General features: G+C 35.6%; 1 protein-coding gene across 1 annotated transcript in view; it reads right to left on the bottom strand.

Annotated features, from left to right (window-relative positions):
* The window catches only part of CPO (carboxypeptidase O), a 30,039-nt gene extending 14,252 nt beyond the window's left edge, over positions 1-15,787 (bottom strand). Inside the window, exons 1-2 of the mRNA XM_011993883.1 lie at positions 15,680-15,787; positions 5,609-5,705 (exon numbers count right to left, since the gene is read on the bottom strand). Of these exons, the coding sequence (XP_011849273.1) occupies positions 5,609-5,705; positions 15,680-15,747 (165 nt within the window). The 5' untranslated portion in view covers positions 15,748-15,787. The remainder of the gene's footprint in view (positions 1-5,608; positions 5,706-15,679) is intronic.
* Between the last annotated feature and the right edge of the window lie 1,341 nt (positions 15,788-17,128).

The following is a 17,128-nucleotide window of genomic DNA, read 5'->3' as shown; positions in this document are numbered from 1 at the left end:
TCAGAAACATTGTGTAACAGTACATCCTTCAATTGACCACCAGCCTTAGCTTTCATGTGGCACACAATCATGCCAGAAATTTCAGGTCAGGCTTATTTTGTGAGATTTTCTTCCATCTTTATGGATCCCAGTGATATCTTTTGCTGATATCCATGCGATATGGTTTGACTGTGTCTCTACCCAAATCTCATGTTGAATTCTGTAATCCTCACATGTCATGGGAGGGACCCTGTGGGAGGTAATTGAATCATGGGTGTGGGCTTTTCCCATGCTGTTCTCACGATAGTGAATAAGTCTCACAAGGTCTGATGGATTTAGAAGGTGCTACCCCCAACCCCCTTCGCTCTGCACTTCTCCTTGCTGCTGCCATGTGAAGAAGGACTTGTTTGTTTCCCCTTCCACCATGATTGTAGTTTCCTGAGGCCTCCCCAGCCCTGCTGAACTGTAAGTCAATTAAATCTCTTTCCTTTATGAATTACCCAGTCTCTTGTATGTCTTCACAGCATTGTGAAAATGGACTAATACAGTATATTAGTACTAGTAGAGTAGGGTCCTTCTATAAGGATACCTGAAAATGTGGACATGACTTTGGAACTGGGTGAAAGGCAGAGGTTGGGAACAGTTTGGAGGGCCCAGTAGAAGAAAGAAAAATGTGGAAAAGTTTGGAACTTCCTAGAGACTTATTGAATGGCTTTGACCAAAATACTGATAGTGATATGGACAATAAAGTCCAGGCTGAGGTGGTCTCAGATGGAGATAAGGAACTTGCTGAGAATTTAAGCAAAGGTGACTCTTGTTATGCTTTAGCAAAGAGACAGGAGGCATTTTGCCCCTGCCCTAGAGATCTGTGGAACTTTGAACTTGAGAGAGATGATTTAGGGTATCTGGAGGAAGAAATTTCTAGGGAGTAAAGTGTTCAAGAGGTGACAGAGCATAAAGGTTTGGAAAATTTGCAGCCTGACAATGCAATAGAAAAGGAAAACTGATTTTCCGAGGAGGAATTCAAGCCTGCTGCAGAAATTTGCATAAGTAATCAGGAGCCAATTGTTAATCACCAAGAGAATGGGAAAATGTCTCCAGGGCATGTGAGAGACCTTCACAGCATCCCCTCCCATCACAGGCCTGGAGGCCTAGGAGGAAAAATTGGTATCATGGGCCAGATTCAGGGCCCCCCTGTTCTGTGCAGCATAGGAACTTGGTGCTCTGTGTCCTAGCTGCTTCAGCCATGGCTAAAAGGGGCCAAGGTACAGCTCAGGCCATGACTTCAGAGGGTGAAAGCCCAAAGCCTTGGCAGCTGCCACTTGGTATTGAGCCTGCAGGTGCGCAGAAGTCAAGAACTGAGGTTTGGGAACCTCCTCTTAGATTTCAGAGGATGCATGTAAATGCCTGGATGTCCAGGCAGAAGTGTGCTGCAAGGGCAGAGCCCTCATGAAGAACCTCATGAAGAACTGCTAGGGCAGTTCAGAAGGGAAATGTGGGGTTGGAACCCCATACAGAGTCCCCACTGGGGCACTGCCTAGTAGAGCTGTGAGAAGAGGGTCACCATCCTCTGACCCCAGAATGGTAGATCCACTGACAGCTTGCACCATGCACCTGGAAAAACTGCAGACACTCAATGGCAGCCCATGAAAGCAGCCAGGAGTGGGGCTGTACCTTGTAAAGGCACAGGGACAGAACAGTCCAAGGTTGTAGGAGCCCACCTCTTGCATCAGCATGACCTGGATGTGAGACATGGAGTCAAGGGAGATTATTTTGGAGCTTTAAGATTTAATTACTGCTCTATTGAATTTCGGACCTGCTTGGGGCCTGTGGCCCCTTTGTTTTGGCCAATTTTTTTTTTCCATTTGGAATGGTTGTATTTCCCAATGCCTGTACCCCCATTGTATCTAGGAAGTAACTGACTTGCTTTTGATTTTAAAGGCTCATAGATGGAAGGGGCTTGCCTCGTCTCAGATGAGACTTTGGACTGTGGACTTTTGAGTTAATGCTGAAATGAGTTAAGACTTTGCGGGACTGTTGAGAAGGCATGATTGGTTTTGAAATGTGACAACATGAGATTTGGGAAGGGCCAGCGGTGGAATACATTGGTTTGGTTGTGTCCCCTCTCAAAACTCATCTTGAATTGTAGTTTCCATAATCTCCATATGTCATGGGAGGAACCTGGTGGGAGGTGATTGGATCATGGGGTGGGAGACAAGCTTTCCTGAGCTGTTCTCATGATAGTGAATAAGTCTCAGGAGACCTGATGATTTTATAAAGGGCAGTTCCCTTGCACACACTCTCTTGCCTGCTGCCCCCACGTAAGACATACCTTTGCTCCTCCTTCACATTCCACCATGATTGTGAGGCCTCCCCAGCCATGTGGAACTGTGAGTCCATTAAACCTCTTTCCTTTATAAATTACCCAGTCTCGGGTGTGTCCTTATAGCAGCATGAGAACGGACTAATACACCATGGTTCCAAGATTAGAGAAGACCTGAGTATGGCCTTCTCACATGTTCTCACATGCCAACAGAAGTTTCTGTATCAAGTCCTAAGCTAGTTGTTTTGATTCAATTGAGTAGACCTGAATAGTGGCTGATTTACTTACAAGTCTTATGTTGTGCTTAGAAAGAGTTCTTACACCTTGGTCTGGAAGTCCATAACTTGGGGTTCCGTAACAGTGAATGCAATAAGAAAATTCACAAACATAAGACATATTCAGACAATCATCAGCATTTCACACCTCTTACAATCAATTTCTATATAGTTGATGTCTCTGACAGACAACAACCAAGAGTTATAGTAAATACAGTAAATAATATATTTATTATTATTTACTAAATATAGTAAATAATATACAGTTATTATATATAGTTAATTGGCCAGGTGTGGTGGCTCACACCTGTAATCCCAGCACTTTGGGAGGCCAAGGTGGGTGGATCAAGAGGTCAGGAGTTCAAGACCAACCTGGCAAAGATGGTGAAACCCTATCTCTACTAAAAATACAAAAAAATTAGCTGGGCATGGTGACTGGTGCCTGTAATCTCAGCTACTCAGGAGGCTGAGGCAGAGAACTGCTTGAACCCAGGAGGTGGAGGCTGCAGTGAGTTGAGATTGCCCACTGCACTCCAGTCTGGGAGACAGAGCGAGACTCCATCTAAAAAAAAAAAAAAAAAAAAAAAAGTTAATTGAGGGATAACAAATATCCTATTTGAAAATTGTTATATCTCAATTGACATTCATTTTAGCATGGGATAGGTAGAGATAAAATTTATTATAACAGTAATAATACTTACTCGAGTGAGGGTATTTTCATTTCAGTCTACTCACTGAAAAGAATAACAGCTTACCACAAGCGTAGTTGCGTTTATATCTGTGATGGGACTAGGTCAGATGCAGATGCCTTAAGTCTTGAGAGAGCTACAAATAGCAGCCAGTAGCAGCAACAAATATTTTTTATTTATTGCTTGTTCAGTACATAGTAGTATTGTTTATTTCATTTACTCTCACAACAATGCTACAAGATAGATACTACTATTTCTGTTTCACAGATGAGGAAGCTGAGGATTAAAAAGTTTAAGTGTCTTTGTGAAAGTCACACTGCCAGCAAGTGCTCAAGCCAGGTGTGAACACATCTCTGATACCAGGTCATAAAGCGTCCATGGGCCATACTGGACCTTTTCAAAACTGTAGAACTTTCAGTACTTTGGGGTGACTACTATATAAGAAAGTGTAAATCTTTTCTTGTACTTGTTGAAAAAAATTTTGGAAAATATGAATATATTCCCAAGTGCTGAGAGAATAAATTGGTAAAGGTCATTTGAAGGGCAAATTGTGCATTTATATAAAAATGTAGACATGCAATGTGACCCAGTAACTCTATTTAGAAATTTATACCTCAAAAAAGATTTGCATAATGTCACATACATACACACATGTACATAAGTAGAAGCTAATTTTTCACTGTATCCAATTTTGGAAACCACCAAACTTAATAGCAATACAAATATTTCTTTTTTGGGGAGAAAAGCTATGATTCAGTTTATTTTCATATAAATTGTAAAACATTAAATAATATTTTGACCTTTCCAGTTTTACTGTATGGAGATTACAGAGGGTGTGGTTGTAAGGTATAATTTACATGGTCTTGTCTATTTATACTTAAAAGGTACATTCAACATAATTTTTTTTGGTTCCATCCCCTTTTTTAAAAAATTATACTTTAAGCTCTAGGATACATGTTCACAACATGCAGGTTTGTTACATAGGTATACATGTGCCTTGTTGATTTGCTTCACCCATCAACTCGTCAATTACATTAGGTATATCTCCTAATGCTATCCCTCCCCCAGACTCTCATCCCCCTATTGGCCCTGGAGTGTGATGTTCCCCTCTCTGTGTCCATGTGTTCTCACTATTCAAATCCCACTTATGAGTGAGAACATGTGGTGTTTAGTTTTCTGTCCTTGTGATAGTATGCTTAGAATGATGGTTTCCAGCTTTATCCATGTCCCTGCAAAGGACATGAATTCATCCTTTTTTATGGCTGCGTAGCATTCCATGGTGTATAGGTGCCACATTTTCTTAATCCGGTCTGTTATTGATGGACATTTGGGTTGGTTCCAAGTTTTTGCTATTGTGAATAGTGCTGCAATAAACATATGTGTGCCTGTGTCTTTATCATAGAATGATTTATAATCCTTTGGGTATATGCCCAGTAATGGGATTGCAGGTCAAATGGTATTTCTAGTTCTAGATCCTTGAGGAATCGCCACACTCTCTTCCACAATGGTTGGACTAATTTACACTCCCACCAACAGTGTAAAATCATTCGTATTTTTCCACAACCTCTCCAGCATTTGTTGTTTCCTGACTTTTTAATGATTGCTATTCTAACTGGCGTGAGATGGTATCTCATCATGGTTTTAATTTGCATTTCTCTAATGACCAGTGATGATGAGCATTTTTTCATATGTCTGTTGGCTGCATAAATGTCTTTTTTTGAGGAGTGTTTGTTCATATCCTTTGCCCACTTTTTGATGGGGATGTTTTTTTCTTATAAATTTGTTTAAGTTCCTTGTAGATTCTGGATATTAGCCCTTTGTCAGATGCGTAGATTATAAAAATTTTTTTTAAAGTTTTTCCCTCTTAAGAACTATTGCATGTGTCCTGTAAATCCTACAAAAAATACATTTCAGCTAAATATGATTCAATCAGAAGTCTTCTCCACCTCACACTCATGTAAACAGCAATGCTGGCCAGCTTAAACTTGCTAAGAACTTGACAAACAAAAATAAAATTTAATTCTGGTTCATGTTCACAGCAGCAAAACTGGCTCATTGGGATGTTCTTGACCATTTTCTTTTTCTTATTAATTTTTTAAAATTTCATATCACCAGCTTTTATAGCTTCAGTGGTTAAAATTTCATATCACCAGCTTTTATAGCTTCAGTGGTGGTGGTGGATAAGGAGATGTTCAGGAATCCCTTGAACTCAATGTATTGACAGATCTTAACACCACATTTTCAGCCTCTCTAATGCATGGATATTAATAGTGAACCATTCTTTGCCTGTTCGAAAGTGGGTTGTGACCACCACCAACCTCCCGCCATGTGTCCTTCCTTACCTCTCCCATGGGGTGGTATATGTTATAGGAATACGTCTCCAGGCTCTGTGGACTGACTGGCTTGTCCACAATCTCTTGTCTGTGTTGTGCTAAGGATCTGCAAAGGGAATAAAGTAAGAGGAAAAGCAGTGATGAAACTGGGATATCCTGAGGGTTGGTGGGTTGATGAAAAAGGTAGTAGAATCAGTGTGCACAGGATTTGGAGGACAAAGGCCTGTGTTGGAGTCCTTGGGTCTGTGACTTACTAATTGTGAGACCTTAGGCAGCCATTGAGCCACTCTGAGCTGAAATTTCTTCATCTGTAGAGTGAGGACAATTATTCCAACCTTGCAGGGAGGCTAAGATGATTCGACAAAATGTTGTAGATACAAATAAAATTTGTATATGAAATAATAACTAAGATTTATTGAAGTGAAACTTACAAGACATGCACTGTTCTAAGCAATTTAAATCTCATTTACTTCTCTCTAAAACTCTGAGATAGGTACTCTTGTTATCTCCGTTTCAGAGATGAAGAAACTGAATCACAGGGAAAGTGTTATTAGGGATTTAAACCCTGACAGTCTGACTGAAGACCCTGCAATATTAACTACTCTACTGCATATAATAGTGAGAACTAATATTTTTTTGCAATGGTATATCTTTTTAAAAATAAACTTTATTATTTAGCACACTTTCAGGTTCACATAAAAATTAAGCAGAAAATACAGATAGTTCCCATTTACCCACTATTCTCACACATGCAGAATCTTCCCCACTATAGACATCCCACACCACAGTGATACATTGGTCAGAATCAATGAACTTACTTTGACACATCATTATCACCCAACATCATCCATTGTTTATATTAAGGCTCGTTCTTTGTACATTGAATGGATTCTGACAAATGTTTGGTGACACATATTTACCATTATAATATAATACTAAATTGTTTTGTTTTGTTTTGTTTTTGAAACAAGGTCTCACTTTGTCACCCAAGCTGGACTGCAATGGCATGATTATAGCTCACTGCAGCCTTGGGCTCTGGACTCAGAATATCCTCCTACCTCAGCCTCTCAATTAATTGGCACCACAGGTGCAAGCCACTACACTCTGCTAATTTTTAATTTTTGTAGAGACAAGGTCTCACTGTGTTTCTCAGGCTGGTCTCAAACTCCTGACCTCAAGCAATCCTCCTGCTGCAGCCTCTCAAAGTGCTGGAATTATAAGTGTGAGCCACTGAGCCAGGCACAAAATAGTTTTAATGCCTTAGAAATCCTCTGTATTCTTCCACTTTATCCCTCCCTTTCCCTAACCCCTGGCAACTACTGCTCTGTTTACTTCTCCTTAGTTTTGTCTTTTCAGAATGTAACATAGTTGGACTCATACAGTATGCAGCTTTTTCAGGTTGACTTCTTTCACTAAATAATATGCATTTAAGTTTCCTCCATGTCTTGTCATGGCTTAATAAGCTAATTTCTTTATTAGCACTGTGTGATATTCCATTGTTTGGATATACCACAGTTTATTTATCCTTACTCATCTACTGAAGAACACCTTGGCTGCTTCCAAGATACGGCAATTATGAATAAAGCTGCTATAGTCATCCCTGTACAGGTTTTGGTGTTGACATGTTTTCAGTTCATTTGGATAAATACTAAAGAGTGCAATAGTTGGATCATATGGTAAGAGTTTGTTTAGTCTTGTAAGAAATTGCCAAACTGTCTTGCAAAGTGGCTGTACCATTTTGAATTCTCACCAGCAATGAATGAGAGTTCCTGTTGCTCCACATCTTTGTCAGCATTTAGTGTTGTCATTTGTTTTATAGTGTTTTGGATTTTGGTCATTCTAATAGGTGCAAAGTATTATCTTCTTGTGTTATTAACAAATATTATTATCTTGTTTTAATTTGTGATTCCCTAGTGACATATGATGTGGAATATCTTTTTTTATGTTTACTTGCTATCTCTATATTTTCTTTGGTGAGATGTCTGTTCAAGTCTTTTGCCAATTTTTTAATCAAGTTATTCCTTTTCTTGTTGCTGAGTTTTAAGAGTTCTTTATATATTTTGGATAACAGTCCTTTATTGGATGTGTGTTTTGCAAATATACTCTGTCAGTTTGTGGCTTGTCTTCTTGTTTTTTAACATTGTCTTTTGCAAAGTAGAAGTTTCCAATTTTAATGAAGTCTAGCTTATCAATTCTTACTTTCATGGGTTGTTCCATGTGTATTATATCTAAAAACTCATCACCATAACCAAAGTCATCTAGGTTTTCTCTTATGTTATCTTCTAGAGTTTTATAGTTTTGCATTTTCTATTTAGGTCTATTATACATTTTGAGTTAATATTTGTGAAGGTACAATGTCTATGTCTAGATTCATTTATTTTGCATTTGGATGTCTAGTTGTTTCAGCACTATCTGCTGAAAAGACTATTTTGTTCCTTTGTCAAAGATCTTTTGACTATATTTATGTAGGTTTATTTATGGGATCTCGGTTTTCTCCCTTTGATTCGTTTGTTAATTTTGTTGCCAATAACATCTGTCTTGATTACTGTGGCTTTATATTAAGTCTTGAGGTTGGGTACTGTCAGTCCTTTGACTTTGTTCTTCTCTTTCAATATTGAGTTGAATATTTTGGGTCTTTCACTTTTCCATAAAAACTTTATAATCAGTTTGTCAATAACCACTAAATAACTTGCTATCAAGTTTGGAAGAACTGACATCTTAACAGTATTCAGTCTTCCTGTCTATGAACATGGACTTCCCATTTGTTTAACTCTTCTTTGATCTCTTTCATTAGAGTTTTTTAGTTTTCCTCATACAGATCTTGTACAAATTTTGTTAGATTTATACCTAAGTATTTTATTTTGAGGCATGCTAATGTAAATGGTACCTTGTTTTTAATTTGATATTTTACTTGTCCATTGATGTTACATAGGAAATCAATTGACTTTCTAATATCAACTTTGTATCCTACAACTTTGCTATAATTGCTTATTCCAGGAGACTTATTGTTGATTCTTTCTGATTTCTGCATTGACAATCATGTCATCTTCAAACAAAGACAGTATTATTTCTTTCTTCCCAATCTGTATACTTTTAATTTTCTTCTCTTGTCTTATTACATTAGCTAGGACTTTCAGTACAATGTTGAAAAAGAGTGCTGAGAGGGAACATCCTTGCCCTGACCTTAGTAGGAAAGCTTCTAGTTTCTCATCATTAAGTATAATGTTAACTGTAGATTTTTTGGAGATGTTGTTTATCAAGTTGAGGAAGTTCCCTACCACCTTTTTAATCACAAATGTGTGTTAGATTTTGTCAAATGCTTTTTCTACATCTATTTATATAATCATGTTATTTTTCTTCTTCAGCCTGTGGGTAGAACAGATAGTATTAATTGATTTTTTGAATGTCAAACCAGCCTTGCATACCTGGGACAAATTCCACTTGGTTATGGTGTCTAATTCTTTTTATACATTGCCGAATTTGATTTGCCAATATTTTATTGAGGATTTTTCTATCTGTGTTCATGAGAGATATTGACCTGTAATTTTCTTTTCCTTTAATTCTTTGATTTTGGTGTTAAGATAATACTGATCTCATAAAATGAGTTAGGAAATATTCTCTCTGCTTCTATTTCTAGAAGAGATTGCAGAGAATTGGTATAATTTCTTCCTTAAATGTTTGGCAGAATTCACCAGTGAACCTATCTTGGCCTGGTGCTTTCTGTTTTACAAGATTATTAACTATCTTAAAAATTTTTAAAAAAAATTTTTTAAATATTTATTTATTTTGAGTCGGAGTTTTGCTCTTGTTGCCCAGGCTGGGGTGCAATGGTGTGATCTCGGCTCACTGCAACCTCCACCTCCCAGGTTCAAGCGATCTTCCTGCCTCAGACTCCCGAGTAGCTGGGATTACAGGCATGTGCCACCATGCCTGGCTAATTAACTATCTATTCAATTTTTTAATAGATATGGACTTATTCCTAATGTCTATTTATGCTTTATTTTTTAACAAACAACTTAATAGAGCTACTCAGTGCCACCTCTTTACCAGATACTGTGCTCACACCTAAGAGAAACATTCATGCACAGTATATAATTTTATTCTCACTACAACTCTGTAAATTGTTATTCTCCATATGTTACAAATGAGGAAACTGAAACCAAGAGAAATTAGGTAATTTGCAAAGAGTCACAGAGCTAGTAAGTTATACAGCTAATATTCTATCTCTAAGCCACACAAATATTTGTTGAATTACTTAGTTTCCTAGTTTAAATGCTTTATGTAAGCAAGAAATGGGGTTATATTTTTATTGTCAGGGCATATTAAGTGGTAATTCATTTACCCAGCAAATATGTACAGAATGACTACTATGTTAATGGCATTGGAGTATGAACTTGTGGAGCTGCTGGGGTACAAACTTTTGTATAGTGATACTGAGTTGCAATGAAGTGTGTTAGAGGTCTAATTAGCTAACGTTTCTATGACTTTTACCTATTCTTCTACATTTTCTTGAGCATTCAAAAAATGCTCAAAGTAGTATTGTATCTTTTCTTTCTCTAAGTCTTCATTTCTTTATTTGTAAAATGGGAATAATAATAGTACTTTCCCAAGGGATTTTTATGAGGATTAAATAAGATAATCTGTGTTTAACAATGAGCACAATTTCTGACACATAGTCAATTCCTAGTAAGTGTTAAAATACAATTCAAAACAAAGCAGCAGCCCTATTTTGCTTCATGATATTAAAAATAAAAATTGTGCGAAGAATAATTTAGCCATCCAACTAGTATTATCCTCAAATAATGCCAAACTACAAAATATTTTGATAGAATTAATTAAAACACAAGTTCCAGTTATATCTATGTAAGTCCTAATTTTATTTTTTTTCTGGTTCACTTAGCATCATGTACCACATTAAGCTACTTGAATGGAAATCAATTTCTCCACACAATTCCACTACTTTAAACTTAGAGTTAGATTTATTATTAATTGTTAGTAATATTAATAATAATTTGAACTTAACAGAAGCTCTTTGTCCTCAAAATTAAAAATGTTTTATTACATTGTTGAATGAAGTTTGTCCTATTAGCTTGTCCAAATGAAAAGACAATCTCAATGTCTTCATGAGATAGGAGTGTCTAAATAATTGGTTAAAACAATAAAAATGAATTTTAAAAGAAGATTAAAAGAAATAAATGTTATTTATATTGTAATAGTTGAGAAACACTTATTTTCTTCATGTTATTCACAAATGTATTTCTAATATTTACCATTCATTTGATTTTTTAATAAACAAAGGTGCTTTGGAGTGAGAAATTTTAATACAAAAATATATACTAGTGGAAGTAATATTTGAGGCTGATTGCTTTACAAAAGGGTATCATTTTGTAAAGAAAATACGTGTATTTTCTATTGTATTTAAAATTCATAAAAATTCATTCTTAACATACATTTTCAGGAGCACATTTCATGTCTTTATAAACTAACCAGCAAATATGTATATTTTATACTAACAATAGTTAACCCTTACTGAGCACTATATGCTAGGCACTGGTCAAAGCACTTTATATTATTATCTTATTTAACTCACTCAACAACCCAGTGGCTATATACTCTTACTACTCTATGCAAAAGTAGTAATAGGTAGTAGTAATTGAAAAGAAGATTTCTTTCTTGCAGAATTAAAAATCTGCTTAAGACAATATGACATAAACACATCAAAAGCAAAATAACTTAGCCATTAAATAACAAGACATAAGGTATAAGCTGGTGTCTGATTAACTACCCATTAAATGGTGCACAAAGTATATTAAGGTCAGGAGAAGCAGAATTCCAAACTCAAGCATAGCCAATAATAACAACCAATATTTTACTAGCAATTGTGTATGCTAGAAACTGTTCTAAAAACTTGATATCTGTATCATGTCTGTCCATCTATCTGTTTATAAGCTATCTATCTATCTATCTATCTATCTATCTATCTATCTATCTATCTATCTATCTATCTTCATTTGATAGTAACAATAATTCTTAAGGTATATACTACTATCCCAGGTTTTTTTTTTCCTGAAGACTTTGTGACATATGCTTAACTATTCTTTTATTACATCCTAGAAAATAAGGGTGAAGTATTAATTAGTCCACTTTTAGGGGCTAAAAAATCATCCAAATTGTCTATCTCTGATTGGGACTATAAAGATAGTAAAAATAAGTATTATAAAGTCACTAGAAAATCATTTTAATCCCTTCTCAGAATGAGAAGAGGAGAGGGAATGAAGCAAATGACGAGGATATTCTTTTAACTTCCCCCAACCCCCCACTCCCTGTCTCTCATTCCTCACACTGGCTGTTTGGCCCATCCTGTCCTGCCAGGAAATGAGATCATTGACGATGGTTCTGCAATGGTGTTGAGAACAAGGATGATGGCTGCTCTTCCTTCCTTCACATAGTTTAGCAAATGTTTGGGTTTTCCCTTATCATAGTTATCTACTCAGTGGTCTAGGAAAGTGAGTACACTAAAAAGTGGGGTTTGCACCTGGTGAATTCCTGTTTCAGTTGGGCTGGGATTCCCTGGCAATGCCATAGCACTGATTAAATAAATTATTATTTTATTATATTAATTTATTAAAAATAAATTTAATTTATTTAATTTAATAAATAAAGATAACCTAACATCCTCAGGCATTTGCCTTACTCTTGGCTAATGTCTACAAATTGTGTGAGCCTGTTACTCCCTAAGCCCAGCACTAAACAACTGGGTCCATTTCATATGCAAAAAAAGTGAATGGTCTGGGATTTAAGTGAAAGCCCCTGATATTAAAAATGCTTATCACTTGTATATGGAACTAAAACATAATACTTAAGCCTCAGAAACTTGAATACTTTGTTCAAATGAATGCTTAAACCGTATACTTAGAAAAGGCTATTCTCTGTTTCTAGGCAATTTCTTGGGTGATGCATAATACATGTAGAAAGGAGGGAAAAAGTTGGCTATCTCCCAAATTATCACCGGTCTCATCTCACCGATCACATGAAAAGATTATTGTACTTTGTGTATTCTTTTTGAACGGGAATTCATAAAATGTTTAATAGAGAAAATGATCCTTTGGGGTACATTATTAATAAAGTCTGCAGATCAAAGATGATGGTCTGATAGCATTTTGACTGGAATGTATAAAGAGGCAAAAAAATCTTAATGAATATTGAGGCAAATTTTGTATTTTAAATACTTGGTGAAGAAATAGTTACATAAATATTTCATGATAGTTCTGTATTTTCAGACTTTATTTTTCTGCTTACAAAATTAACATATGCCTAACATGGAAAATGTAGAAAGTATGGAGAGGTGAAAAAGGAAGAGAAAAATAGAAAAGAGAAGGAAGAATTATCAATAATTACATCTTGTTGAGTAACAACTACTGATATTTTGGCATATTTCCTTCCAGACTTTAATCTGTGCATTTATTTTTCTTAAATGCCGTACAGATTATATCTATATCTATATATAATTTTGTACTCATTTCTTTGTATTCTGTATCCTACCAAAGACATTTCCTCAAACCAATGAAACCTCTTTAATGGTTGCACACTATTTGACAGTAAGCATATGTTACATAGTATCATTTATTTAAATATTTTCTTCTATGCTGGATATTAAAGCTATGTCCCTTTTTGTTTGTATGCTATTGTAAATAATTCTAGAGATAATAGCTTTTTGTGTAAATCTTTGTTCTAATTTTCTATTGTTTCCTTAAGCTACATTCCAGAAAGAAGAATTAGTAGATCAAAGAGGATGAACATTTTCAAGCCATTTGATTGATATTGCTAAATCCTGCATGATTATACAGAGTTGCACTTTTTCAGGATGTATGCAATGTATAATATATGGGAGACTACCTTCCTAAATGTTCAAGAGAAGTATTACAAAGCTTGTAATTTTTATTAATTTTAAATTTTCTAGACTACTACCACGCATGGTGAATAAAGACCATCAAAAATTGCAGCTAACATATGTTTTGAGTTGGCAAGAGTTACATAAAAGGGACCATTATTTTATATCAATAACTAATAATTTAAATAAAAACAGCCAATAAAGACAAGCATGGTCAAGTGCAGTCATGAGGAACTGTCCAATGGAAGCTGTCTTATCTGAGTCGCACTGCCTGAGCCTAATCACTTCCATAATTTAACCTGGGCTTGGAATCTAATTTTTTAAATAAAAGTTTTATGTCACATTCATTGAACAATGTTTGCAAAATGAATAATAGTTGAGGGAAGGGAAAAATATCACCAACCAAAGATAACAATTACCATTTTAGTACATGTTTTTATTTTATTTTTTAAAGTACTCCATTAGATTTATATGCAGCCTCTTTTCTTTAGCATAAAACACATATTTTCCTATGCCATTAAAAAGTTTTATACTTATTTTTCTATTGTATTAATAATATCTCATTGTCCTATATTACATATCAGCATTTATGTAACCTAACATAGACATTTCAATTGTTTCCAAATATTAGAATATATATATTATAAATAAAGCTGCATCTCAGAGCTGCATAAAACTCTTTCAGACTTTAGTTTATTTCCTCACTATAGATGTCCAGAGGCAGGAACACTAGGCCAAAAGATTTATGTTTTAAGGCTCTTGATATTTTTAAGCAGCCTAATTTTTTTTTTTTCATATTTTCCTGTAAAATGTAAGAGTCTTCGTTTCCAATTTATGGATGAGGAATTTCAGAAAGGAAAGTAAATGCACTATGTATATGAAACGAAGTAAACTAATGGAAAAATGAGAAAGAAATACTCAAACAGGTTTTTGATATTACAGAGATCCTGGACTCTGTACATATCTGAAATTGAACTGTCTATAAAGATAAGGAACAAGCTGAGGTCACACAAATATTGTTGGACAAAAATTGGAATGAGTTTCTATGTTATGTGAGAGCAAGTTCATTGCAAGATTTCTTTAACTGTGAAGCAAAAGAGGGAATACCAATTATAACCACATATGCTTCATGAGATATGCTAAATCAACAAAATAATTATTTGTGTATGAACAAGGGAAAAACACACTTTCTGTGGAAACTATACACACACACACAGACACAGATTTCAATAGAATGTATTTAGAGAACTTATGATTCATTAAGAATAGGGAGAGACCACAAAAATGGGCAAATGACATTAATGGGCAATTTATAAAATGATAAAATTAGTAATAAGCAAGACAAAATATTTACTCTTATTATAAATCAAAAAATTCAAAGGAAGTCAACAATGTGTATTTTTTACTTGTCAATTTGCCAAACACTTAAAAAGTGCTTTCATACACTGTTATTGGAAGTGTAGATTGATGTAATCTTTCTAGAGGATAATTGGGTGATGTATAGCAAGATTCTTAGATTTTCCTCAGCTACTGACCCAATAATTCCACTTCTTAGAGAAATAATTAAAGATTTGAAAAAGCACAAAAAATTGTGTAGCTGGTTGATCATCACAGCATTATTTGTAAAAATGAAAGAGCAAGAATTGACTAAATGACAGAATATTATTAGCAATTTCAACTATGTTTTAAATAAATTGCTAATGCCATAGGAAAATTTCTGTAATACAATTTAACTGAAATATTTCAGAAATAGTGCTGCATACATAATTAGCTAGCTATCTGAAAACATTAATAGTACTTATCTCTAGATGAAATTATTTGGTCATTTTAACATTTTTCTTAATAATTAGGATAATGTGATTTACCAGTTGAGATACTATGAAAATGAGGGATATAGAATTTGCATTACAATTTTCTTTTTCCAATCACAAAACATGACATGTCTATTGGTATATGTCATGCATTGTGTTAGGAAATGTTTGTTAGATATTTATTCATTTATTCAAGGATTATTAGAGGACTATTATTATTCAGTGATAAATTTCAGTGGTCTTTATTATTCTCGTCTCGTGGCGGTATATATGAGTAGTAAGGAAGGAGAAGCCAGCTGCCTTGGTCTTAAAAAAAAAGCATTCAGTTTAGACAATCTAAATCATAATAATCAGTCCCTCTTCCCACTTTACACTCACCTATCGTATCCCAGCCCTCCAGGAACCAGCATCCCCAAAAGATAAAGGGTTTCAAGCAGAGGCTTCATTCTGCCACAGAGTAAGTTAGAAAACTCTGGGCCTCTCTGGCAGTGGATCAAGTGTCCTTGAGAATGAATGCATCAAGACTGTGGCTCCCACAATCAAGATGAGATAAGTCATTTAGTGGGTGTCTCAGCAGAAAGAGACTCGGGCAATTGCTTTATTAACTCTATCATGTCCTCAAACCACCTTTTCCAATGGGGGAAATGCTGTACCATTTGATATTTCATTTCTTCTCTAAAACCAAATTTATGTGAGCTCTCAACTTCACCAGATCCTGAAATAAATTTCCTCCCTATGTAAAATCACCTCGGAGTATTTCTGGGAATCCCCATCACTCATACTCAAGAGCAGTCATTCCTGCTCTTCCCCTCACACAGGTTGGATGGGAATAGTAGGCTAGTCTTTCTGAATCACGAGCCTATTCATGAGACCAGAAAGAATACTCTGCTCTGGTCATAATGGACATGGTCATTATTCAGAATTTCCTCTTCCTCTTTCAATCTAAGGCTTTGATTGGGGTCAGATGCCTTCTCTTTTTCTGATGAACCACATCACCAGCTTCTTAAACAAACCCAGATCTCTCCAAATCTGAGCAGTGAAAACAATGGCAATCCTTTCCCAAGTGGATTTTACCCCCACGCCCCTCTTACATGAAGGACTCTGTCAGATACTCCACCATGTTTTCAGACATAGCCAACTTATGCTTGAGTCTCATTGACCAGTAAAAGTAAAGACTCATGTTAAGACCTCTGCTAATAGTCTAATTGAGCAAGGCAAACTTTAGTGCAGGGCAGGTAGAGTATTTAAATGGAGTCCCTGGCATTTAGGGACCCAGTTTAAATCTTTTGCCCTGTATTCATGCATTCATTCTACAAAAATCTCATGAGCACCACTGTATACAAGACACTACGCTAGATACTTAGGATACAAAGGTGAACAAGGCAGAGTCCCTTCTTTTATGGAACTCACAGTAGAGTTGAGAGAAAAATAAACAAGTACACAAACAAATGTTACAATTTCAAGTAAAGAGAATGCAGTTAAAAAACTAGAGGAGATAAGCGCTTCCATGCTCTCTCCAGGCATGCCATGCACCCAGTCCCTCCATGTGTTTAGCAACCCAGAGGCTCTCCAAACTCTGTTCCCTTGTATTTTTATGAAGACTTCATTACATGGGCATGGTTGATCATATCATTGGTCATTGGTGATTAAATAAAACTCCAGTCCCTCTTTCCTCCCCAGAGATGGGAAGGGATTACTGAAAGTTCCAACTTTCTAATCACATGGCTGATTCTCCTGGCAACCAGAAACTTAGAAACTTTCCAAAAATTACCTGTTCACTTAAACTTAGACATAGTCAAAAGGGACATCATGAATAACAAAAATGGC

Source organism: Mandrillus leucophaeus, unplaced genomic scaffold (genome assembly GCF_000951045.1).
Source record: "Mandrillus leucophaeus isolate KB7577 unplaced genomic scaffold, Mleu.le_1.0 Scaffold436, whole genome shotgun sequence".
NCBI lineage: Eukaryota > Metazoa > Chordata > Mammalia > Primates > Cercopithecidae > Mandrillus > Mandrillus leucophaeus.
This window is presented reverse-complemented; position numbering and strand designations above follow the sequence as displayed.